At 39.5% G+C, this 27,116-nt stretch overlaps 1 protein-coding gene and 1 pseudogene across 10 annotated transcripts in view; one reads left to right on the forward strand and one right to left on the reverse strand.

Annotated features, from left to right (window-relative positions):
- CPEB3 (cytoplasmic polyadenylation element binding protein 3) overlaps nucleotides 1-27,116 on the forward strand; it is a 239,167-nt gene that overhangs the window by 127,889 nt on the left and 84,162 nt on the right. For all 10 annotated transcript variants that reach the window (XM_032245540.1, XM_032245542.1, XM_032245541.1 and 7 more), the window contains 2 exons: nucleotides 4,255-4,422; nucleotides 6,425-6,514. In XM_032245540.1, coding sequence (XP_032101431.1) covers nucleotides 4,255-4,422; nucleotides 6,425-6,514 — 258 coding nt within the window. The remainder of the gene's footprint in view (nucleotides 1-4,254; nucleotides 4,423-6,424; nucleotides 6,515-27,116) is intronic.
- On the reverse strand, nucleotides 11,581-12,733 carry LOC116528315 (annotated as a pseudogene).

The raw sequence follows: 27,116 nt of genomic DNA on the forward strand, positions 1-27,116 counted from the left end.
AGCACTTCCTCATCTCTCCTTTGGTTGGTCACAGATTTCTTCAGACTCTCACCTCATCCCCCATCTCCCTGAGTTCAAAATGTTGATGGACGTAATAGAAGTTATGGTAGGATTTTGGATAAAGGACTAACATGGTCATAGGTATCTTAGAGAAGACATTATGACAGGACAGAAGATGGATTAGGTGAGAATATCATCGTCTCTATGGAGTTAGTGTAGTTCAAAAAAAAAGCCAGTATTAGGGCCAAGCACAGTGGCTCCCACCTGTAATCCCAGCACTTTGGGAGGCCGAGGAAGGCCAATCACTTGAGGTTGGGAGTTTGAGACCAGTCTGGCCAACACTATGAAACACTGTCTCTACTAAAAATAGAAAAATAAGCTGGGTGTGGTGACACACTCCTATAATCTCAACTACCAGGGAGGCTGAGGCAATAGAAAAATAAGCTGGGTGTGGTGCCACACACCTATAATCCCAGCTACTGGGATGGCTGAGAAAGGAGAATCCTTTGAACCTGGGAGGTGGAGGTTCTAATTCTAATTTAATATTAAAATATATATTAAATTCAAAAAGTGGGAATATAATTTTCCATTTTGTAATATAGAACATTAAGCTTGAGCAAATAAAAGCAATAGGAAAGGTCTCCAATTTCTAGGACATGGTTACATCTCTTGCCATTCTCACTTCTGTATATTGTGTTTCATCATAGATTTGCAGTGACATGCCTTTGCACATACTGTTTTCCTTTCCTGGATGCTGCCTCACATTTAACATTTTTGGTGTGCCTTTTATGTGACCTAATTAGGGCAGGAAGATACAGTGGTGAACAAGATTAAATAGAGTTTACAATTTAATAGGATTAGGGAAAGAGATACATAATAAAAACCCACCCAAATGGTATAATGGTCATTGGGGAAATTGTTAGGAAGAAGTACAGGGGGCTGTCTATGGGTAGAAAAAGGGATCTAACCTAATCTAAAGGCTTAGGAAAGTTTGACCTGAGGAAACTTTTCAGCTGAGACCTGAAGAATTAATATGAATTAATTAGGAAATTGCAGAGTTGAAAAGGGCATGCTTGTTTTAGGTAGAGGGAACACATTGTCCTTAGAGCCTGCAGCAAGGAGGAATAATCAGGAAATGCGAAGGAGGTCTGTGTGACTGGTGGTTAGTAAGCAAGAGGGAGAGGCAGCAACTGTGATGAAGAAGAGGTGTGCAGAGGCCTTGTAGTTTACAGTTATGTTTTTGTACATTATCAGAAAGCAATGGGAAGTCATTGAGGGCTTTTGAGGATACGGTGAGGAGTATGCTTATATGTTCAAATTAATGTTTGAAAACAGTGCTTTTGGCTGTTATGTAGAGAAAGCATTGTGGGGTATGAGGTAGAAGTCAGTAGACTATTAGACTATTTAGTCTGCTTGAGTTGGTAGGACTTAGTGAGAGATGGGTTTGACATGGAGTATAAGAGAGGGAGATGTCAAGGATGAGTTCTAGGTTTCTGGATTGAATCCAGTGTGGATAATCAGCATTTTTATTGAGATTTTAGGGAATACTAGAGAAGGAGCAATTTCGGAGGGAAAGATCAAGAGCTGTTTTGACAGTACTTGCTCTGTGGCTTTTTGTTCTTTACTTCAGAATCTCCCACTCTGACAAGATTCTGCTCAAACTTGCCGTCCTGTAAAAATACTCTAAGAGCCTCTCCTCGCCATTCTCCAGGAGGGGAGTAAATTGTGCTCTTGTGTCACTTGGTAAAGTCTTCTCTTAGTACTTCTCTCTCTGTTTTATAATTATTTATGTACTTGCCTGCCTCTCCCACCAGACTGTGATTCATATGTTCAGTGTCACTGAAATGTGGGTGAATATTTCCTAAAGTGTTTTCCACTGACTTTTGTATGGTAAATAATTCCTTTAACATCTGGGTAATGCTGGAGTAAGTTAATTTTTTTTTTTTTTTGAGACAGGGTCTGTCTCACTCTGTTACCCAGGCTGGTGTGCAGTGGTATGGTCTGAGCTCACTGCAACCTCTACCTGCTGGACTCAAGCGATCCTCCTGCCTCAGCCTCCCCAGTAGCTGGGACTACAGATGTGTGTCACCATGCCCGGCTAATTTTTGTATTTTTTGTAGACAGGGTTTCACCATGTTGCCCAGGCTGGTCTCGAACTCCTGGACTCAAGTGATCTGCCAGCCTTGGCCTTCCAAAGTGCTGGGACTACAGGTGTGAGCCACCATGCCTGGCCAGTTAATGTTTCTTTACTGTATAACTTTTTGTAGCCTTTTATTTTCTGAGGTGGAAAGGAATAAAGTATTCATTATTTTCCCAGATTATTTGCTTCCCCTTCCCCAGCTCTTGCTTTCTAAGTATATAATGTTACTAGTGTTGAAGGTAGGAGATGGGGTTAGGAACTTTCAGTGGGAAATGCTGATTTGCACATATGCCTGACACTGAGTAGGCATGTAATGCACTGAGCGTGGGTTATGGAATAAAGTGAACCTGTCAGCTGTAGGAGAACGTCTCTGGATGTCTTTCGAAAGCCCTTTTTGCCTATGGTTGCTGCAAATCTATTTCTTTTACCGCCAGTGGTCAAAACAAACATCAAGGGACAGGGATTTACTGTCTATTGTTTGTTGCTGCCACTAAAATCTGGTGACAGATTTTGTTCTGTTTCTTTGTAGCTAAGCTGAAAAAGACTGAACAAAAAATTCTTTGGTCTTTTTATTTAACTCCTAACATTAAAATAGTGTCTTTCTTACACTACCTGGGTTGTTCACAAAATAGCCACAGTTATGTTAATAACTTTAACTTTTTTATAAATACATGTTCAGTATTTTTCTAAGCCCTATTTATATTCTGTTTTCAAGAGTTGGCTGTTGTGACACAAAACCTAGATCTCAGGGAAATAAAGATAGGATAGACTAAATAGAGAAAACGCTGCTTTTTTTTTTTTTTTTTTTTTAAGAGTATATGAATTTATTTTAGAGGGGAATTTTCCTTTTTTCCCCAAAAAGTTAGAGTGCTCTAATGGTTCATTTTTAGAGTGGAACCTAGTGGAAAGTTTTACTAGGAAGTCACTGACTCAAACAGGAAATAGATTTGATTTTAAATTTAGATTTTATTTTGTAATGCCAAGTGGCATTATTGTGTTATATTTACTGCTGGTAAATTTACTGCTGACTCTAACTGCTGGTATCTTTCTTGTAGTCATGTGGACTGGGTAGGTACTTTCGCTCTACAAACTTTATTTGGCTATAAAATTAACAATGAAAATAATTCTTTTTCATTTCTTTTCATATATTTTTTGAGTGGCATAAAATATAGCGTAGATTAGTAGGGTTAAGGGTTTCATAACCACCTCTACATTTCTACTCTCACATCTTAAGTTACATGTTTTCATTTACTTACCCTGTCCTTTATTATTGCATATGTTTATTTCCCAATTAGAGTAGCTTGGAGTGATAAGGAAGGCTTGATGATCTTTAGTTCTGCTCTTAGAAAAGAAGTTATCAGCCTCTGTCACCAGTTTCACCTGATTTCCTTGGCTGTCAGGACCACTCTTTAGAACTAAACCTCTGAGGTAACCATAAAGAGCAGATAAAAATCCGTGGATAGAGATTACTTCATTTATTTTAAGAAATGACGAAAGAAAAAATAGCTGCTGAATATACTCCTAGTAGCTGTGATAGAGACTGAATAAGTAAAATGCAGCGATTTAGCAAGGAAACCACTGCCATTTTGATGCTTCCTCTTTTATTTTTTTTGACTGAGTTTCACTCTTGTCGCTTAGGCTGGAGTGCAGTGGTGCAGTCTTGGCTCACTGCAACCTCTAACTCCCGGGTTCAAGCAGTTCTCCTGCGTCAGCCTCCTGAGTAGCTGGGATTGCAGGAGTGTATCACCACGCCTGGCTAAGTTTTGTATTTTTAGTAGAGACAGGGTTTTGCCCTGTTAACCACTCCTGACCTCAGGTTATGTACCCACCTTGGCCTCCCAAAGTGTTGGGATTATGGGCGTCAGCCATCATGCCCCACCATGCTGTTTCTTTAGATAGCAATCTGGTCATCCCAAGACTGTGCATACCCTTATACAAAAATGATGATAAAAAATGTATCTAGACCTGGTAATCTTCAGTCCTGGTAATCTTGGAAAAGCCATAGCTCAGGACACATTTTTTGAATGCTTCTCTTTGTACTTCGGGCTTCTAATAGAGCATTTATTGTCCTAGAAAATCATTTTAATTGTAGAAAACTCCCACATTTGTTTCAGGTCGATCTTCTCTCTTTCCCTTTGAAGATGCCTTCCTGGACGACAGCCATGGCGATCAGGCCCTGTCATCTGGCTTAAGTTCTCCCACTCGCTGTCAAAATGGGGAACGAGTAGAACGCTACTCTAGAAAGGTGTTTGTTGGAGGCCTTCCTCCTGATATTGATGAAGGTACTATGCATTCATTAATGATTTTACAAAAGGCTGAGTTTGTTCTTTGTGTGGTCTGACCCTGCCTCTCCTCTCCAAGTCAATTTTAGGACATTTATATCTTAGCGTATAGGAGGTGAGATTATTTGGTAGATTAGAAAGTAATAGTATGTTATTGTACTATTACAATAAAATTGAACTATGTTCATGTTACATTATCTCATTTAATCCTCATAGCTTTCTTATGTGGATATTCTAGCATCTCCATTTTATAGATAAGAAAACTGAGGATCAGAGAGAAATAATTTGTTCAGGGTTACATAACTGATGGTGTAGTTACAACTCAAGTTCAATTAGATTCCAGAGCTTTTGCTCATGTCCACCACACCAAATAATCTCACATTTTAATAAATACTGGCCAGTGCAGTGGCTCGTGCCTGTAATCCCAGTACTTTGACAGGCCAAGGTGGCAGGATTGCTTGAGCCCAGGGTTTCAAGACCAGCCTATGCAACATAGGAAGACCCTGTCTCTACAAAATAAAAAGATTAGCTGGGTATGATGGCGCATGCCTGTACTCCAGGCTACTCAGGAGGCTGAGGTGGGAGATCACTTGAGCCCAGGAGTTTGAGGTTACAGTTAGCTATGATCACACCACTGAACTCCAGCCTGGGTGACAGAGTGAGAACTTGTTTCATAATAAACAAATAAAAACAAATACCTATTAACAAAAAGCATAATCCCCCTCTTTAAAAGAATGGAGATGAATTCGAATTTTTCTTAATAATATTTTTTAGATGCTATCAGTCTAAAAGTGAGTGATCACTTATGCCTAAAGGCAGTTTATTTTAGCACACAGTAAACTGTCAATAAATATTTGTTGAAAGGATGAATGAAATAAAATCGTGATAGAGTTAACTTAAGCAAAAAACAACTCGTTCCAGCAGGCTTTGGGTCTGATATAAAAATACTGTCTGACATTCTTACAGTATTGTTTTTCTAGCATTATTCTGGCTGTGACACACTTCTAGTTACTCATGATTTCCTTTTTTCATGGTGAGAGGAGAAAAGTCTCAAAAAGTAGTTTTATTTTAGACTAGACTAACTACATTAAATTTATACATAGCTGAACACTTATTTTCCTCCAAATTGTTCTTTTATTCATGTTAATCTCATCTATTGATTAGATTTTCTTTAAGACAATCTTTAAGATCATGGCTGAGAGAATGGTACCCTAAACCTGAGTAGGAGCCAGATATAACCTCTGCTTTGAGTCAGATTTCAGAAGGAAAAGATAAATATATTGATCTATAATTTTTGATATATTTTCTACATAGGGTGTGTAGTATGTAGTTATTAAAGAGAGCATTGACTTTCAACATTTTCTTATCAATTGGATGACAAGAAACTATTGAAAGGGGCACTTATTGCCCCTACTTCTCACCAAAAGGGTCATATCTAGGCCAGGCGTGGTGGCTCACACCTATAATCCAAGCACTTTGAAGGCCAAGGCGGGCGGATCACCTGAGGTCGGGAGTTCAAGACCAGACTGACCAACATGGCGAAACCCTGTCTTTATTAAAAAAAAAAAAAAAAAAAAAAAAAAAAAGAATTATATCTATTTTTTAAATAATCTTAGAGGTTCCATACAAGTGAAACCATATTTTAAATATTTTCTGTACCTTTTCTTCTAAAATCAGAGAACATTCCTATTATTAGAATCTTTCTATTTGACATAGAAGTCACCTTAGTTAGTATGAGATATTTTTCTTCCAAATTCTTTATGTCAAGTTTATTGGCAGTGAAAGGAGATGATTTATAGTTAGAAACATGCTTTGCATGGTTAAAAGTGAATAACCAAATGTATACTCAAGCAATGGTATTTCACTTAGTAGGTTTCACTTCTGTAAAAATGCTTTAGAAAATAACCCTCAAAACATTTTTTAAACTAAAAAGACATGTTTTATGCTCTTCTGATTGCAATTATTTTTTCTCTTTTGCTAAGATTCTTTCTTTGTTTTGTAGACGAGATCACTGCCAGCTTTCGCAGGTTTGGACCTCTCGTAGTAGACTGGCCTCACAAAGCTGAAAGCAAGTCGTATTTTCCTCCTAAAGGTAATGCTCTTAAAATGTCTTCACTGCCTGTCTGTTGGAGAGGTAGGATGACAGTTCAATAAAAGGCAGACTTTTAACTCTTGAAATAGGTGTTGATTTTTTCACCCAATTAGGAAAACATTTTAGTGTTGATCATCCTTTTGTGTATTGTGTTTCCACTTAGGGACTTTTCCCCTGAAGCACACTGATTGTTTCATGGCACCGATTTTATTGACAGTGAGACCCTGGGAGTCTGTTATGGATGAGCCTCCTGCTAATTTTCTTTATTTTGAAAGAAAAGATCTAGGTTTTTGAGGAATGTCAGCAATGGTAAAGGAAAAGATTATTTAGGGTCAGATTTTATTTGCATTCCATAGCCCTATGGTTTTATAGATCTTATAAACCCCAAACCTGGGAAACCTAGTGGCTAAAGAATGGCATCTTACACAATGATCTTAATCCACTTCTATATCTTGAGTGACTTAGCCTGTTTGGAAGTGGAGGGCAAAAATAAAAATAAAAATAAACAAAATCCCACAAAGGAAGTGGAGGGCAAACTAGCACAAGACTCTCCGTATGACCCTGCTTCCCTTATTTTGGGGAGGCGCATTTGATAATTTATGAGGGCATGAAAATATATTGCTTTGTATAGAGTTTGTCATTTCTGCAGAATCTAGGGAACTTTTCTGGAGCTATTTACTCTGGGTGTGTTCCTAGATTTATACAGAAGAATGTTTTGAGTCCGGGCGAGATGACTCATGCCTGTAATCCCAACACTTTGGGAGGCTGAGGCGGGCTGATCACCTGAGATCAGGAGTTCGAGACCAGCTTGGCCAACATGGTAAAACCCCGTCTCTACCAAAAATACAAAAATTAGCTGGGCATGGTATGGTAGCAGGCACCTGTAATCCCAGCTACTTGGGAAGGCTGAGGCAGGAGAATCACTTGAACCCAGGAGGCAGAGGTTGCAGTGAGCCACTGCACTCCAGCCTGGGTGACAAGAGCGAAACTCCGTCTCAATCAATCAATCAATCAGTCAATAAATAAATAAAGTTTTGGGTTAAAGATTTTGTTTGTGTTACATTCTGTAGATATGTTTCAAGGATATGTTTCATTTCAGAAAAATGGCTTTTTGATACTTATTATTGTGTAATATTACTCAGCACAAAAAAGATGGAGCGAAAATACTTGTCCTTCCTGTGCCTTGTACAGGAATCAAATTATAGCTTAACCTGAGGAAGGCAAGTGGCTTCCTTTTATGTCCAGTTTATTAGGTTTCTTTGTCAATTATACTTCTCTAAGTCTCACTCTCTTTATAACCCGTAAAATAAGTTACTTAATATAGAGGGCTGTTATTTGTTCTTAGTATTCTTTTGCTAATTCCCCAAAATTTGTAAGTTAAAAAATTAAGCTTATAGTAATCAGAAACATCATGCTGATTGTTTCAGTGAAAGAGTATGTTCATCACACTGTGGTGCATATATTATACTATGTAAAGATACATGTATGAAATATTTTTCTAGTGATGCTAGTTATTTGATGCATCAGGGTAGTTTTTTTTTTCAGTGAGTGAATGTGTTCACTACATTGTGGTGTAGGTAACATACTCTGTAAAATGACATGTATAAAATATTTTTCTAAGAGTGATAGTTATGAAAAAATGGCCGGGCGCTGTGGTTTATGCCTGTAATGCCAGAACTTTGGGAGGCTGAGGTGTGCGGATCATGAAATCAGGAGCTCAAGACCAGCCTGGCCAATATGGTGAAACCTGTCTCTCTATTAAAAATACAAAAATTAGGCCGGGTGCGGTGGCTCAAGCCTGTAATCCCAGCACTTTGGGAGGCCGAGGCGGGTGGATCACGAGGTCAAGAGATCGAGACCATCCTGGTCAACATGGTGAAACCCCGTCTCTACTAAAAATACAAAACATTAGCTGGGCATGGTGGCGCGTGCCTGTAATCTCAGCTACTCAGGAGGTTGAGGCAGGAGAATTGCCTGAACCCAGGAGGCAGAGGTTGCAGTGAGCCGAGATCGCGCCGTTGCACTCCAGCCTGGGTAACAAGAGCGAAACTCCGTCTCAAAAAAAAAAAAAAACAGCCTCCAGAATACAAAAATTAGCTGGGCATGGTGGTACATGCCTTTAATCCCAGCTGCTCAGGAGGCTGAGGCAGGAAAATCACTTGAACCTGGGTGGCGGAGGTTGCAGTGAGCTGAGATCACACCGTTGCACTCCAGCCTCGGTGACAGAGTAAGACTCATCTCAAAGAAAAAAAAGGACAAAAAAATGCTGAAAAAGTTATAAAAATAATTCTGAGATAAAAGCCCTCAGCTAATCACTGTAGAAAGTAAATATGAAGATAAACATGTATGTGATCATGTTTAAAGGAAATTTTCCCAAATCTACCTCTACTTGAGATAATCACTATATACATTTTGCTAAATATCCTTTCAAAATCTTTTTTTCTGAAATCTCTTTGTAAATATATACATTTATGTGAAATTTTGAACTTCATATAAATGAGATAAGACTATATATGCTGCTTTATAACCTACATTTGTCTCCCTAGCAATGTTAACATCTTTCTGTAATAAACCTGCATTATCCTTAATGACCTTTGTTTATTTAATCAAGCCTATTGGTGGCATGTAAGTTGCTTCCAATGATTTCTTTAATAAATCCTGCTTTAGTGAATATCTTTGTGCTTTCATCTTTTTGCCCTTTTATAATTACCTCTTTGGGTGAATTTCTAGAAGCCAAATTACATGTTCATGAAGATTGCCAAAATGCACTAAGAAGATTCATACACATTTATGTTCTCATTGATAGTACCAAATTTGCAAAACTATGTATAATTTTTTGAGACAGGGCCTCACTGTTACCTAGATTGAAGTGCAGTGGCACAATCTTGGCTCACTGCAACCTCTGCCTCTTGGGCTCAGGTGATCCTCCCACCTTAGCCTCACCAAGTAACTGGGACCACAGCGTACCACCACCATGCCCAGCTAATTTTTGTATTTTTGGCAGAGATGGGGTTTTGCCATGTTGCCCAGGCTGGTCTTGAACTCTTGAGCTGAAGCAATCTGCCAACCTCAGCCTCCTTAAATGCTAGGATTACAGGCATGAGAATCACCATGCCCGGCCCCAAACTAAGATTTGTTAAGGGTCTGGGGAAATGGCTTTTTCAATCTTTGCTAATCTAATGGCTAAAAGTGACGCCTTTTTTTTTTTTCATTTTTCTTTTTAAAAAAATTTTTTTTTATTTTACACCTCTCCTTGAATTATTTTTATTTATTTATTTTTATTTTTGCATTTTTCTCTTTAGTGGCCATTTGATTTTCTTATCTTGCTAACTATATACTTCATCCACTTTGATTTTGGGATATTTGTCTTTTGTAAGACTCCTTTTTAATTTTTATTTTTTACAGGTACCTAGTAGATATATATTAATATATTTATGGAGTACATGAGATATTTTGATATAGGCATACAGTGTGTAATAATCACATCAGAGTTAATGGGGTATTCATCTCAGGCATTTATCATTTATTTGTGTTACAAACATTCCAATTATACTTTAGTTATTTAAAAATATACAGTAGATTATTGTTGACTGTAGCCACCCTGCTGTACTATCAAAGACTAGATCTTATTTATTCCTTCTATGTTTTGTACCCATTAACCATGCCAACCCACTTTTACCTCCCCCGCACCGTCTTTCCAGCCTCTGGTAACTTATATCATCTTATTCTCTGTCATCTGAATTCAGTTGTTTTGATTTTTGGCTCCCACAAATGCATGAGACAATGGAAAGTTTGTCCTTCTGTGCCTGGTTTATTTTGCTTAACATAATGTCCTCAAGTTCCATCCATGCTGTTGCAGATGACAGGACTCTTTTTTTTTTTTTGGCTGAATACTACTCCACTGTGTATATGTACCATATATTCTTTATCCATTAATCTCTTAACAAATGGGTAAAGGTTGTTTCCTAATCCTGGCTATTGTGAATGGTGCTGCAATAAACATGGGAGTGCAGATATCTTTTCGATGTACTCATTTCCTTTCTTTTGGGTATATACCTAACAGTATAATTGATGGATCACATGGCAGCTCTATTTTTAGTTTTTTGAGGAACCTCTACAGTGGCTATACTAATTTACATTCCTACCAACAGCATACAAGGGCCCCTTTTCTCCACATCCTCTCCAGCATTTGTTATTGACTGTCTTTTGGATTTCAACTGTGATGAGATTATATCACATTGTAGTTTTCATTTGCCTTTCTCTGACGATCGGTAATATTGAGCACCTTTTCATATATCTGTTTGCCATTTGTATGTCTTCTTTTGAGAAAGACCTCTTCAGATCTTTTACCTGTTTTTTTCTTTGCGTCAAAAAGTGACATTTATTCAAAGAAAGAAAGTGACAAGATGTCCATCCCTTGGCTCCCTTTCCTTCTCCCTCCTGCTGTTCCTCAGTTTTCCAATATTGAATCCTGGCTGGGGCTAGGTAGCAGTATAGCTGCTCACATGAGGTCAACAACATTGAGGGCCATCTCCTCAATGAAGGTCTTGTAGAAGGTCTCAATTTATTTATTTATTTATTTATTTATTTTATTTATTTATTTTTTGAGACGGAGTTTCACTCATGTTACCCAGGCTGGAGTGCAATGGCGCGATCTCGGCTCACCGCAACCTCCGCCTCCTGGGATCAGGCAATTCTCCTGCCTCAGCCTCCTGAGTAGCTGGGATTACAGGCACGCACCACCATGCCCAGCTAATTTTTTTTGTATTTTTTTTTTTTTGAGACGGAGTTTCACTCTTGTTACCCAGGCTGGAGTGCAATGGCGCGATCTCGGCTCACCGCAACCTCCGCCTTCCAGGTTCAGGCAATTCTCCTGCCCCAGCCTCCTGAGTCGCTGGGACTACAGGCACGTGCCACCATGCCCAGCTAATTTTTTGTATTTTTAGTAGAGACGGGGTTTCACCATGTTGACCAGGATGGTCTCGATCTCTTGACCTCATGATCCACCCGCCTCGGCCTCCCAAAGTGCTGGGATTACAGGCTTGAGCCACCGCACCCGTCAAGGTCTCAATTTATTAAAGAGTACTCTTGTCTTCTTCTTTCACCATGTTAATAGCCACACCCTTACAGTCAAACCGTCCACTTTGACTGATTCTGTGGATATAGTTTTTCCTATTGGTGGGAAGGTTATAGTTGATAACTAAACAAACCAGCTGCACGTAAGTGCCTCTGGCTGCAGGTCAGTGGTAATCAACACTCTGTGAGAGCCAGAACAAAACTCCCTCATGATCATGTTTCATTCCTTTGGTCCATATCTCCATGCATGGCAGAGATGGTGAAATCCCAAGCATGCATCTTCTCAGCCATTCCACCTTCTTTTCGGTGTTGATGAAGATGACTGCCTGGGTGACAGTTAGGGTTTCATATAAGTCACACAGTGTACTCAGCTTCCACTCCTCATGTTCCATATTGATGTAGAATTGGTGGATACCCTCCAGGGTCAACTCTTCCCTCTTAACAGGAATCCAAATGGGGTCCATCATGAATTTTTTGATCACCTCAACCACATCAGAAGGCCTTGTGGCTGACAGCAAAACCACCTGGATGTTGCTGTTGAGCTTTTGGAACATGTCATAGGTCAGGTCGTGTAATCCATGGCTTAACATTTCATCAGCTTCATCCAATACAAACATCTTGATGTATTTGGGAGATAGGTATCTCTGGGTGAGCATATCAAACACATGGCCAGGTGTACCCACGATGATATAGGGAAGTTCCATTTGCAGTTTCTGCATTTCAGAACGCGCATTGGTGCCCCCAATGCAGGCATGACAGGAGGCACCCATGTAGTCTCCTAGTGTCAGGACCAGCTTCTCTGTCTTCTGAGCCAATTATCAAGTGGGTGCTAGGACCAAGGCCTGGGTAGCCTTTAGATCTAATTCACTCTGCTGCAGAATTGGTATGCAAAGGTGGCCATTTTCCCAGTCCCAGATAGGGCTTGAGTGATCACATCATAACACTTGATACAAGGAGAATGGCTCACTGCTGGGTGGTAGAGGACTTCTAAGAACCATAGGTGTAGATGCCATGGAGGAGGGATTCCCAGAGGCTTATGTCATCAAAGCTATCAACAATCTCATTCCAGTTACTCTCAATGATGCCTTCAGGCTCCATCCCATTGGGACCATTGTCTCTGGATTGGAAATCCTCATTCTCAGATGTGATCCTTAGAAACTCTCTTTTGCCTATTTTTAAATTGGATTATTAGATTTTTTTTTTCCTATTGAGTTATTTGAGCTCCTTATATATTGTTATTAATCTCTTGTTAGATTGACAGTTTGTAACTATTTTCTCCCATCCTGTGGGTTGTCTCTTTACTTTGTTGACTGTTTCCTTTGCTGTGCAGAGCTTTTTAACTTGATGTGATCCCATATTTCTATTTTTCCTTTGGTCATCTTTGCTTGTGCCAGACCAATGTCTTGGCCATTTTCCCCAATTTTTTTTGTTTTTTTGAGACAGAGTCTTGCTGTGTTGCCCAGGTTGGAGTGCAGTGGCCTCGGTTCATTGCAGCCTCTGTTTCCTGGATTCAGGTGATTGTCCTGCCTCAGCCTTTTGAGTAGCTGGTATTACAGGCATTCACCACCATGCCCAGCTAATTTTTGTATTTTTAGTAGAGACAGGGTTTCACCATGTTGGTCAGGCTGGTCTTGAACTCCTGACTTTGTGATTTGCCTGCCTTGGCCTCCCAAAGTGCTAGGGTTACAGGCATGAGCCACCACACCCAGCCTTTTTTTTTTTTTTAAGTATTTCTTTTAGTAGTTTCACAGTTTGAGATCTTAATTTGAAGATTTTAATTCATTTTGATTTTATTTTTTTATATGGCAAGAGATAGGGGTCTAGTTTCATTCTTCTGCCTATAGATATCTAGTTTTCCAGCACTGTTTGTTGAAGAGACTATCCTCTCCCTAACATAGGTTCTTGGCACCTTTCTAAAAAATGAGTTTACTGTAGATGTATAGATTTATTTCTGGGTTCTCTATTCCATTAGTCTATGTGCCTGTTTTTATGCTTTTATCTTGCTGCTTTTGTTACTATAGCTCTGTAATATAATTTGAAGTCAGGGAATGTAATTCCTCCAGTTTTGTTCTTTTTGCTCAGGATGGGTTCAGTTGTTCTGAGTCTTTTATGATTCCATATGAATTTTAGGATTTTTTTTCCTATTTTTATAAAGAATTTCATTAGTATTTTGATAGGGATTACATTGAATCTGTAGACTGCTTTGGGTAGTATGGATATTTTAACAATATTGATTTTTCTAATCCATGAACATGGAATATCTTTCCTTTTTTTGTGTGACGTGTCCTCTTCAATTTCTTGCATCAATGTTTTATGGTTTTCATTATAGAGATCTTTCACTTCTTTGGTTAATTCCTAGATAATTAATTTTATGTTTGGCTATTATAAACAAGATTACTTTAAAACTTTTTTCAGATTGTTCAATATTGGTATATAGAAATGCTAATGATTTTTATATGTTGATTTTGTATCCTGCAACTTTACTGAATTTGTTCTAATAGTTTTTTGGTGGCATCTTTAGGTTCTTAGGTTTTTCTTTTCTTTCTTGTTTTTCTTTTGGAGATGGAGTCTTGCTCTGTCACCCAGGTTGGAGTGCAGTGGCAGGATCTTGGCTCACTGCAGCCTCTGCCTCCTGGATTCAAGCAATTCTATGCCTCAGCCTCTTGAGTAGCTGAGATTACAGGCACCTGCCACCATGCTCAGCTGATTGTTTTTTGTATTTTTAGTAGAGATGGGGTTTCACCACCTTGGCCAGGCTGGTCTTGAACTCCTGACCTTGTGATCCACCCACCTCAGCCTCCCAAAGTGCTGGGATTACTGGTGTGGCTGGCGTCTGACCTTCTTTAGGTTTTTTGTGTTTTTTTTTTTTTTTAAAGGTCATATCACCTGCAAACAAGGATAATTTGAGTTCTTCCTTTCCTATTTGGATGCCCTTTTTATCTTTCTTTTGTCTGATTGCTCTAGCTAGGACTTCCAGTAATATATTGAGTAGCAGTGGTGAAAGTGAGCATCCTTGTGTCTTGTTCCAGATCTTAAAGGAAAAGCTTTCATTTTTTTCTCCATTCAGTATGATACTAGCTGTGGGTCTTTCATGTATGGCTGTGATTATGTTGAGGTATGTTCTTTCTATACACAGTTTTTTGAGGGATTTTATTATGAAGGAATGTTGACTTGTATCAAATATTTTTTGGTATCAATTGAAATGATAATATAGTTTTTATCTTTCATTCTCTTGATATGATGTATTACATTGATTGATTTGCATATGTTGAACCATCCTTGCATCCCTGAGGTAAATCTCACTTGATCATGACGAATGATCTTTTTAATGTGTTGTTGAATTCAGTTTGCTAGTACTTTGTTGAGGATTTTTACATCTGTGTTCATCAGAGATATTGGTCTGCAGTTTTCTTTTATTGATGTGTCTTTGTTTTTTTGTTGTTTTGTTTTGTTTTGTTTTGTTTTTGAGACAGAGTCTCATTGTGTTGCCCAGGCTGTAGTGCAGTGGCATGATCTCAGCTCACTACAACCTCCGCTTCCTCGGTTCAAGCAATTCTCATGCCTCAGCCCCCCAAGTAGCTGGGATGACAGGCATATGTCACCACACCGAGCTAATTTTTGTATTTTTAGTGGAGATGGAGTTTCATCATGTTGACCAGCCTGGTCCTAAACCCCTGACCTCAAGCAGTCCGCCCACTTCGGCCTCCCAAAGTGCTGGGATTACAGGCATGAGCCACCGCACCTAGCTGTATCTTTGGTTTTGATGTCAGGGTCATATTGGCATAGTAGAATGAGTTTGTAAATACTCCCACCTCCACTATTTTTTTTTGAAATAGTTTCAGTGGGATTGGTATTAGTTCTTTAAATGTTTGGTAGAATTCAGCAGTGAAGCCATCAGGTCTCAGGCTTTTCTTTGCTGAGAGAGTTTTTATTAAGGGTTTGATCTCGTTGTTATTGGTTCATTTAGGTTTTGAATTTCTTCATAGTTCAGTCTTGGTAGGTTGTATGTGTCTAGAAATTTATCCATTTCTTCTAGGTTTCCTAATTTATTGGCATACAGTTGCTCATAGTAGTCTCTAATGATCCTTTGAATTTTGGGGGCATCAGCTATTTCCTTTATAATCTCTAATTTTATTTATTTGAGTCTTCTCTCTTTTTTTCTGAGTTAGTCTAGCTAAAGATTTGTTGATTTTGTTTATCTTTTCAAAACACCAACTTTTCATTTTGTTCTTTTTTTTTTTTTTGTCTCAGTTTCATTTATTTCAGTTCAGATCTGTGCTTGCTTTTCTAGTTCTTTAAGATGCATTGTTAGGTTGCTTATTTGCAGTTTTTCTGCTTTTTTGATGTAGGTATTTACTGCTGTAAACTTTCGTCTTAGTGCTGCTTTTGCCGAATCCCATAGGTTTTTGTTGCATTTTCATTTAAGACATTTTTAAACTTCATTTATTCTTAATTTCTTTATGGACTTACTGGTCATTTAGGAGTATATTGTTTAATTTTCATGTGTTTGTGTAGCTCCTCTTGTTACTGATTTCTAATTTTGTTCCATTGTGGTCATAGAAAATACTTGATATAATTTCAATTTTTTTGAATGTTTAAAGACTTGTTTTGTGGCCTAATATATGGTCTGTTCTTGAAAGTGTTCCATGTGCTGAGAAGAAGAATGTATTTTCTGCAGCCATTGAATGTTCTGTAAATATCTATTAGGTCCAGTTGGTCTATACTGGAGATTAAATCCAATGTTACTTTGTTGATTTTCGGTCTGGGAGAGCTGTACCATGATGAAAATGGGGTGTTGAAGTCTCTAGCTATTATTGTTGTTTTTTTTTTTTTCCCGTTTATTTTATTGCATTTTAGGTTTTGGGGTACATGTGAAGAACATGCAAAATTGTTGCATAGTAACACACGTGGCAGTGTGATTTGCTGCCTTCCTCCCCATCACCTACATCTGGCATTTCTCCCCTTGCTATCTCTCCCCAGCTTCCCACCCCCCACCGTCCCTCCCCTATTACCCCCCCAACTGACCCCAGTGTGTAGTGCTCCCCTCCCTGTGTCCACGTGTTCTCATTGTTCAACACCCGCCTATGAGTGAGAACATGCGGTGTTTGATCTTCTGCTCTTCTGTCAGTTTGCTGAGAATGATGGTTTCCAGGTTCATCCATGTCCCTACAAAGGACACAAACTCATCGTTTTTGATGGCTGTATAATATTCCATGGTGTATATGTGCCACATTTTCCCTATCCAGTCTATCAACGATGGGCATTTGGGTTGGTTCCAGGTCTTTGCTATTGTAAACAGTGCTGCAGTGAACATTCGTGTGCACGTGTCCTTATAGTAGAACGATTTGTAATCCTTTGGATATATACCCAGTAATGGGATTGCTGGGTCAAATGGAATTCCTATTTCTATGTCCTTGAGGAATCGCCACACTGTCTTCCACAATGGTTGAACTAATTTACACTCCCACCAACAATGTAAAAGTGTTCCTATTTCTCCACATCCTCTCCAGCATCTGTTGTCTCCAGATTTTTTAATGATCGCCATTCTAACTGGCGTGAGATAGTATCTCAATGTAGTTTTGATTTGCATTTCTCTGATGACGAGTGATGATGAGCATTTTTTCATATGTTTGTTGGCCTCACTTATGTCTTCTTTTGTAAAGTGTCTGTTCATATCCTTTGCCCACTTTTGAATGGGCTTGTTAGTTTTTTTTCTTGGAAATCTGTTTTAGTTCTTTGTAAATTCTGGATATCAGCCCTTTGTCAGATGGGTAAACTGCAAAAATTTTTTCCCAATCTGTTGGTTGCCGATTCACTCTAATGATTGTTTCTTTTGCTGTGCAGAAGCTGTGGAGTTTGATTAGGTCCCATTTGTCTATTTTGGCTTTTGTTGTCAATGCTTTTGGTGTTTTAGTCATGAAGTCCTTGCCTACACCTATGTCCTGAATGGTTTTGCCTAGATTTTCTTCTAGGGTTTTTATGGTGTTAGGTCTTATGTTTAAGTCTTTAATCCATCTGGAGTTAATTTTAGTGTAAGGTGTCAGGAAGGGGTCCAGTTTCTGCTTTCTGCACATGGCTAGCCAGCTTTCCCAACACCATTTATTGAACAGGGAATCCTTTCCCCATTGCTTGTTTTTGACTGGTTTGTCAAAGATCAGATGGTTGTAGATATGTTGTGTTTCCTCCGAGACCTCTGTTCTGTTCCATTGGTCTATATCTCTGTTTTGATACCAGTACCATGCTGTTTTGATTACTGTAGCCTTGTAGTATAGTTTGAAGTCTGGTAGTGTGATGCCCCCCGCTTTGTTCTTTTTGCTTAGAATTGACTTGGCTATGCGGGCTCTCTTTTGGTTCCATATGAAGTTTAAGGTGGTTTTTTCCAGTTCTGCGAAGAAGGTCATTGGTAGCTTGATGGGGATAGCATTGAATCTGTAAATTACTTTGGGCAGTATGGCCATTTTCACAATATTGATTCTTCCTAACCATGAACATGGAATGTTTCTCCATCTGTTTGTGTCCTCTCTTATTTCGTTGAGCAGTGGCTTGTAGTTCTCCTTGAAGAGGTCCTTTACATTCCTTGTTAGTTGTATTCCTAGGTATTTTATTCTCTTTGTGGCAATTGTGAATGGAAATTTGTTCTTGATTTGGCTCTCTTTAAGTCTGTTATTGGTGTATAGGAATGCATGTGATTTTTGCACATTGATTTTGTATCCTGAGACTTGGCTGAACTTGCTTATCAGTTTCAGGAGGTTTGGGGCTGAGACGATGGGGTCTTCTAGATATACTATCATGTCGTCTGCAAATAGAGACAATTTGACTTCCTCCTTTCCTATTTGAATGCCCTTTATTTCTTTTTCTTGCCTGATTGCTCTGGCTAGAACTTCTAATACTATATTGAATAGCAGTGGTGAGAGCGGGCATCCTTGCCTGGTGCCACATTTCAAGGGGATTGCTTCCAGTTTTTGCCCATTCAGTATGATATTGGCTGTTGGTTTGTCATAAATAGCTTTTATTATTTTGAGATACGTTCCATTGATACCTAGCTTATTGAGTGTTTTTAGCATAAAGGGCTGTTGAATTTTGTCAAAGGCCTTCTCTGCATCAATTGAGATAATCATGTGGTTTTTGTCTTTGGTTCTGTTTATGTGGTGAATTACGTTTATAGACTTGCGTATGTTGAACCAGCCTTGCATCCCCGGGATGAAGCCTACTTGATCATGGTGGATAAGCTTTTTGATGTGCTGTTGCAATCGGCTTGTCAGTATTTTATTGAAGATTTTTGCATCTATGTTCATCATGGATATTGGCCTGAAGTTTTCTTTTCTTGTTGAGTCTCTGCCGGGTTTTGGAATCAGGATGATGTTGGTCTCATAAAATGATTTGGGAAGAATTCCCTCTTTTTGTATTGTTTGGAATAGTTTCAGAAGAAATGGTACCAGCTCCTCTTTGTATGTCTGGTAGAATTCAGCTGTGAACCCATCTGGACCTGGGCTTTTTTTGGGTGGTAAGCTCTTAATTGCTGCCTCAACTTCAGACCTTGTTATGGTCTGTTCAGGGTTTCGGCTTCTTCCTGGTTTAGGCTTGGCAGGAGGCAAGTGTCTAGGAATTTATCCATTTCTTCCAGGTTTATTAGTTTGTGTGCATAGAGTTGTTTGTAATAATCTCTGATGATGGTTTGAATTTCTGTGGAATCTGTGGTGATATCCCCTTGATCGTTTTTTATTGCATCAATTTGGTTATTCTCTCTTTTCTTTTTTATTAATCTGGCTAGTGGTCTGTCTATTTTGTTGATCTTTTCAAAAAACCAGCTCCTGGATTTATTGATTTTTTGAAGGGTTTTTTGTGTCTCTATCGCCTTCAGTTCTGCTCTGATCTTAGCTATTTCTTGTCTTCTGCTAGACTTTGAGTTTTTTTGATCTTGCTCCTCTAGCTCTTTCAGTTTTGACGATAGGGTGTCAATTTTTGATCTCTCCTTGCTTCTCATGTGGGCACTTATTGCTATATATTTTCCTCTAGAGACTGCTTTAAATGTGTCCCAGAGATTCTGGTATGTTGTGTCTTCATTCTCGTTGGTTTCGAAGAACATCTTTATTTCTGCCTTCATTTCATTGTTTATCCAGTCAACATTCAACAGCAAGTTGTTCAGTTTCCATGAAGCTGTGCGATTCTGGGTTAGTTTTTGAATTCTGAGTTCTAACTTGATTGCACTGTGGTCTGAGAGACTGTTTGTTACGATTTCCGTTCTTTTGCATTTGCTGAGGAGTGATTTACTCCCAATTATGTGGTCAATTTTAGAGTAGGTGTGATGTGGTGCTGAGAAGAATGTATATTCTGTGGATTTGGGGTGGAGAGTTCTGTAAATGTCTATTAGGTTTGTTTGGTCCAGGTCTGAGTTCAAGTCCTGGATATCCTTGTTAATTTTCTGTCTAGTTGATCTGTCTAATGTTGACAATGGGGTGTTAAAGTCTCCCACTGTTATTGTGTGGGAGTCTAAGTCTCTTCGTAAGTCATTAAGAACTTGCCTTATGTATCTGGGTGCTCCTGTATTGGGTGCGTATATATTTAGGATCGTTAGCTCTTCTTGTTGCATTGATCCTTTTACCATTATGTAATGTCCCTCTTTGTCTCTTATGATCTTTGTTGCTTTAAAGTCTAATTTATCAGAGATGAGAATTGCAACTCCTGCTTTTTTTTGCTCTCCGTTTGCTTGGTAAATCTTCCTCCATCCCTTTATTTTGAGCCTTTGTGTATCCTTGCATGTGAGATGGGTTTCCTGGATACAGCACACCGATGGGTTTTGTCTTTTTGTCCAATTTGCCAGTCTGTGTCTTTTGATTGGGGCATTTAGTCCATTTACATTTAAGGTTAATATTGTTATGTGTGAATTTGATACTGCCATTTTGGTGCTAGCTGGCTGTTTTGCCCTTTAGTTGAGCTGGTACTTGTTGTTCCTTTATATGTGTAGAGCCTCTTTCAGGAGTTGTTGTAGAGCTGGCCTGGTGGTGACGAAAACTCTGAGTACTTGCATGTTCCCAAAGGATTTTATTTTTCCTTCACTTATGAAGCTTAGTTTGGCTGGATAGGAGATTCTGGGTTGAAAGTTGTTTTCTTTAAGGATGTTGAATATTGGCCCCCATTCTCTTCTGGCTTGTAGGGTTTCTGCTGAGAGATCTGCTGTGAGTCTGATGGGCTTCCCTTTATGGGTAACCCGACCTTTCTCTCTGGCTGCCCTTAGTATTTTCTTCTTCATTTCGACCCTGGTGAATCTGACGATTATGTGCCTTGGGGTTGCTCTTCTTGACGAATATCTTTGTGGTGTTCTCTGTATTTCCTGGACTTGAATGTTTGCCTGCCTTGCTAGGTTGGGGAAGTTTTCCTGGATAATATCCTGAAGAGTGTTTTCCAGCTTGGATTCATTCTCTTCATCGCATTCGGGTATGCCTATCAAACGTAGATTAGGTCTTTTCACATAGTCCCACATTTCTTGGAGACTTTGTTCATTCCTTTTTACCCTTTTTTCTCCAGTCTTGCCTTCCCGTTTTATTTCATTGAGTTGATCTTCGACCTCTGATATCCTTTCTTCTGCTTGGTCTATTCAGCTGTTGATACTTGTGCATGCTTCACGAAGTTCTCGTGTTGCGTTTTTCAGCTCCATCAATTCACTTATATTCCTTTCTATTTTGTCCATTCTTGTTAGCATTTCGTCAAATCTTTTTTCAAGGTTCCTAGTTTCTTGGCATTTGGTTAGAACATGTTCCTTAAGTTCACAGAAGTTTCTTACTACCCACCTTCTGAAGTCTGATTCTGTCATTTCATCACACTCGTTCTCCCTCCAACCTTGTTCCCTTGCTGGTGAGGAGTTGTGATCCCTTTTAGGAGGAGAGGTGTTCTGGTTTCGGGTGTTTTCATCCTTTTTTCTCCGGTTTCTTCCCATCTTTAAGGATTTATCCACCTGTCGACTTTGTGGTTGTTGGCTTTCAGATTGGGTCTCAAATCTTTCAGATTGACAGTCTGTTTGTTGATGATGAGGTTATTTTTGTTTCTTGGTTTTCCTTCTGACAGTCTGGCCCCTCTGCTGTAGGTCTGCTGAGGTTCACTCCAGGCCCTGCTTGCCTGGGGTTCACCTGTAGCAGCTGCTGAACAGCAAGGGTTGTTACCAGTTTTCTTCTTCTGCTATCTTTGTCCCAGAAGGATACCCGCCTAGTGTCAATCTGAACTCTCTTTTATGAGGTGTCTTTTTGGATATATAGGGGTCAGAGAGCTGCTTGAGGAGACGGTCTCTTCTTTATAGGAGCTCAAATGGTGAACTGCGAGCTCTGTTGTTGTTCATTCAGAGCTGCTGGGCAGGTACTTTTAGGTCTGCTGCAGCAGTACTCATAAACTGCTTTTTGTTCCCAGGTGCTTTGTCCCAGGGATTTAGGGCTTTATTTATGGGTTTCCGTTATGCTGCTGCCTTCTTTTTTTTTCTTTTTTTCCTTCAGACCTGTCCAGTCCAGCAAGGAGGCAGCCTAGTCACTGTCGGCCTATAGCAGCTTTGCTGAGCTGCTGTGGGCTCCGCCCAGCTGCCGAGTGAACTTCCCTGCAGTCCTATTTATATGGGCGTAGTTAGAACTGCTTTGGTGATGGTGGCCCGCCTCTGTTGGGGCGGAGTCTCTGCTGTGGCGGGTTGCCTTGGCAACAGCGGGCTGCCTCCGCAATGGCGGGTTGCCTTGGCAACGGTGGGCTGCCTCAGCAATGGCGGGTTGCCTTGGCAACGGCGGGCTGCCTGGGTAATGGCGGACGCCCCTCCCCCACAGAGCTGGACCGTCCCGGGTTCAGCTGCGCTTGCTGTGAAACTCTCAATCCAGAGTTTCTGGTTGCTGTTCTTTTGTGGGGGTGGGGCAAGCCGAGCCTGATCGCCTGGCTTCCTGCCTCAGAGCCTTTTTTAAGTTGGTGTTCCAGTCGCCTGTTGAAGAGGCGCAGGGGTCTGTTTGTTTTCCCCTGCGGCTACACACTGCGCTGGCTTAAACAGCGGCACTGAGGTTTGTGGCGCTTTTTTTTTTGTTTTTTTTTGCCCTGAAATCTACTGTCCTGGTTCTCTGCTCAGTCCCCTTTTTGAACCGGCGAATGGGCGACTTCCCGTGGCTCCAATCGCCAGCCAAAAGGGCCCCCGGACCGGTGTATTTTGTACGGAGAACCGCGGCTCCGGGGGGCCGACAAAGCAGCCGCGCGGGGCAAAGCAGCAGCGCTGGCCGGCACAGCCGCGCTGGCTGAAACAGCCGCGCTGGCGAGCGTGGAGCACCTCCACCCGGGAATTTCCTAGTCTGTGGGCAATAAAAACGCGGCGTCCACTCACCCTCTGCGCTTTCACTGGGAGGTGCAATCCTGAGCTGTTCCTAAACGGCCATCTTGGATCGGCGACCTCTAGCTATTATTGTATTATGGTCTATATCTCTCTTTAGCTGTAGTGACATGTACTTTATGTATCTGGATGCTCCAATGTTGGATGCATATATAAAATTGTTATGTCCTCTTGCTGTATCGACCCCTTTACCATTATATTAATGACGCTCTTTGTCTCCTTTTATGGTTTTGGTCTTGAAATGTATTTTATCTGATATAAGTATAGCTACTCCTGCTCTTTTTTCATTTACAGTGGCATGGAATTTCTTTTTCTATCCCTTCATTTTCGGTCTATGTGTGTCTTTATAGGTAAAGTGTATTTCTTGTAGGCAGCAGATGGGGCATTTTAAAGAAATCCATTCAATATTATTATTGATGAGTAAGAATTTACTGCTATTTTGTTATTTGTTTTCTAGTTTTGTTGTCTTCTCTCCTTCCCTCCCTCCCTCTCTCCTTACTCTGTTTCCTGACTCCCAGACCTCCTTTCTGGCTTCCTTTTTATTTTATGTGTATCTGTTGTGTATATCTGTTTTTGATTTGAGGGTACCATGAGGCTTGCAAATAACATCTTATTAACCCATTATTTTAAACTGATGAAAACACTGATTGCATAAACTAACAAATAGGTGAAGAATAAACAAACAAAAACTGTATTTTAACTAAATTCGCCCCAGCTTTTCAACTTTTTATTGTTTATATCTTATTGTACTATATATTGAAAAGTTGTTGTAGTTATTTCATCATTTAGTCTTCCTATTCAAGATATGAGTCGTTTACACACCACAATTACACACCACTATTAAGTGTTAAAATAGTCTGTATTTTTGTGTGTACTCACCAGTGAGTTTTGTACCTTCAGATAATTTCTTATTCCACATTAGTGTCCTTTGCTTTCAGATTGCAGAACTTCCTTGAGCATTTCTTGTAGGATAGATCAGGTGTTGATGAGATTTCTCAGCTTTTGTTTGTCTGGGAAAGTCCTATTTCTCCTTATTTGAAGGATATTTTCATTGCATATACTATTCTAGGATAAAAGTTTTTTCCTTCAGCACTTTAAATATATCATACCACTGTCTTGTGGCCTGTAAGACTTCCAGTGAAAAGTCTGTTGCCAGACATACTGGAGCTACATTGTATGTCATTTCGTTTCACTTGCTGTTTTGGGGACTCTCTTTATTCTTGACCTTTGGGAATTTGATTATTAAATGTCTTGAGGTGGTCTTATTTGGGTTAAATCTGCTTGGTATTCTATAACCTTCTTGTACTTGGATATTGTTACCTTTCTCTAGGTTTGGAAAGTTCTGTTATTATCTCTTCGAATAAATTTTCTGCCCTGACCTCTCTCTTTACCTCTTCTTTAAGGCCAATAACTCTTAGATCTGCCCTTTCAAAGCTGTTTTCTAGTTCTCATTAGTGTGCTTCATTCTTTTCATTCCTTTTGCCTTTTTCTTCTCTGATTGTGTATATTCAAATAGCCTGTCTTCAAGCTCACTAATTCTTTTGTTTGATCAGTTCTGCTGTTGAGAGACTATGATGCATTCTTCAATTTTTTTTTTCTTTTTTTGATGGGCGGTGGGGGACAGAGCCTTGCTCTGATGCCCAGGCTGGAGTGCAGTGGCACAATCTCAGCTCACTGCAACCTCCACCTCCCGGGTTCAAGCGATTCTCCTGCTTCAGCCTCCTGAGTAGCTGGGATTATAGGTGCGTGCCACCACGCCCAGCTAATTTTTGTGTTTCTAACAGAGATGGGGTTTCTCCATGTTGGCCAGGCTAGTCTTGAACTACTGACCTCAAGTAATCCGCCTGCTTCGGCCTCCTGAAGTGCTGGGATTACAGGCATGAGCCACTGCACCTGGCCTCATTCTTCAATTTGTTAATTGAAGTTTTCAACTCCAGAATTTCTGCTTGATTTAAAAAAATTATTTTAATCTCTTTGTTAAATGTATTTGATAGTATTCTGAATTCTTTCTCTGTGTTATCTTGAATTTTACTGAGCTCCTGAAAACAATTCTTTTGAATTCTCTGTCACTCTGGGATTGGTCCCAGGTGTCTTATTTAGTTTATTTGATGGGATCATGTTTCTTGAATGGTTTTGATGCTTGTGGATGTTCATTGATGTCTGGGCATTGAAGAATTAGGTATTTGTTGTAATCTTTGCTGTCTGGGCTGGTTTGTACCCATCCTTCTTGAGAAGGCTTTGCAAATATTCAAAGGAAATTGAGTGGTCTGATCAAAGTCTTTGGTCACTGCAATGTAAACCATCTTTTTATATTAAGAGTTTTAAAAAACACTTTGTATAAGTTAATTCTCACTTTGCTGTAAAGAACTACCTGAGACTGGGTAATTTATAAAGAAAGGAGGTTTAGTTGGCTTAGTGTTCCATAGGCTGAACGGGAAGCATGACTGAGGTGGGAGCTCAGGAAACTTATAGTCATGGCAGAAGCAAAGAGGAAGGAGGAATGTCTTACATGGCCAGAACAGGAGGAAGAGAGAGCAAGTAGGGAGGTGCCTCACACTGTCATAAACAACAAGATCTTGTGATTATTCACTCACTATTATGAGAACAACAAGGGGGAAATCTGGCCCCATAATCCAATGACCTCCCACAAGGCCTTTCTTCCAACACTAGGGATTACAGTTCCACATGAGCTTTGGGCAGGGACATAGACCTAAACCATATCACACTTTGGCCTGTGTTTAAAATATTTCCCCCATTTGTCATTTACTTTTTGAAACTTAAAAAAATTTTTTGTAGTACTAACATTATAAATTTTTATATGCGTAAATTTATTAATATCTTTATGGTTTCTGAATATTTATTTATTATTTTTATTTTTATTTTTATTTTTTTTTGAGACGGAGTTTCGCTCTTGTTACCCAGGCTGGAGTGCAATGGCGCAATCTCGGCTCACCGCAACCTCCGCCTCCTGGGTTCAGGCAATTCTCCTGCCTCAGCCTCCTGAGTAGCTGGGATTACAGGCACGTGCCACCATGCCCAGCTAATTTTTTGTATTTTTAGTAGAGACGGGGTTTCACCATGTTGACCAGGATGGTGTCGATCTCTTGACCTCATGATCCACCCGCCTCGGCCTCCCAAAGTGCTGGGATTACAGGCTTGAGCCACCGCGCCCGGCCCTCTGAATATTTATGCTTTAAAAGATTTTTCATACAGCAAGACAGTAAGAAAATACTATACATGTTTTTTTCTTTTTGTTGTTGTGGCTTTTGTTACTTTACTTTTTACATTGACATCCTTGTTTTGGTCTGGAATTTATATTGGAGTAAGGCATGAGAAGGGATCTTTATTTTTTTCAGGTAGCTTGACAGATGCCCCAGTTGTTTATAGGCTAGTCCAATTTTTTCCTCATCGATTTTAATTGTTAGAATTAAATATGGATTGCAAGATCATGTCTTCTGTTTCTCAAGAAATACACAGTTTATCCAGAACTACTTGATGCAGTATGTAGCTAATGAGCACTTGAAATGTGATTAGTTTGACTTGAGATAGGTTTTACGTGTAAAATATACACTGGATTTAAAAGGCTTAGTTTTTTTTTTTTTTTTAATGTAGAGGATCTCATTAATAATTTTGTTTGCATGTTAAAATAACTATGGAGGTATTGGATTAAATAAGATACTAAAATTAACTTCACCTGTTTCTTTTTATCATTTAAAATATGGATACTGGAAAAATTTAAATTACATATGTGACTTATATTACATTTCTGTTAGACAGTGCTTCTCTGGAACAAGGGTCAACAAGCTACCTGTTTTGTATGGCCTGTGAGCTTAAGGATTTTTTTTTTTTTTACATCTTTAAGGAATTATATGGCACACACATCTCTTTCCAGAAAAGGTATGTTGACTCCTGCTCCACGTCTCTTTACGGAAAAAGTATGTTGACTCCTGCTCCAAAGTAGCCCACAGAATTGCTCATTTTGCTTTGAGACATCCAGTGACAAAGAAGGAAGTTTGTTTCGGAAGAACTCTTTATATTTGTAGGCCTAGTTAGTTATTAAATGCTTCCCTCTATTGTGTCAAATGCTTCCCTGCAATCTTTACTCCTTGGTCAGTGTTGTCTTATAAAGTAAGACGGAATAAGTCATCATTGTGACATCTAACTCTTGGTACTTAAAAAACTATC

This window comes from Sapajus apella, unplaced genomic scaffold, assembly GCF_009761245.1.
Source record: "Sapajus apella isolate SASKATOON/1434 unplaced genomic scaffold, GSC_monkey_1.0 scaffold58, whole genome shotgun sequence".
In the NCBI taxonomy this organism is placed as follows: Eukaryota; Metazoa; Chordata; class Mammalia; order Primates; family Cebidae; genus Sapajus; species Sapajus apella.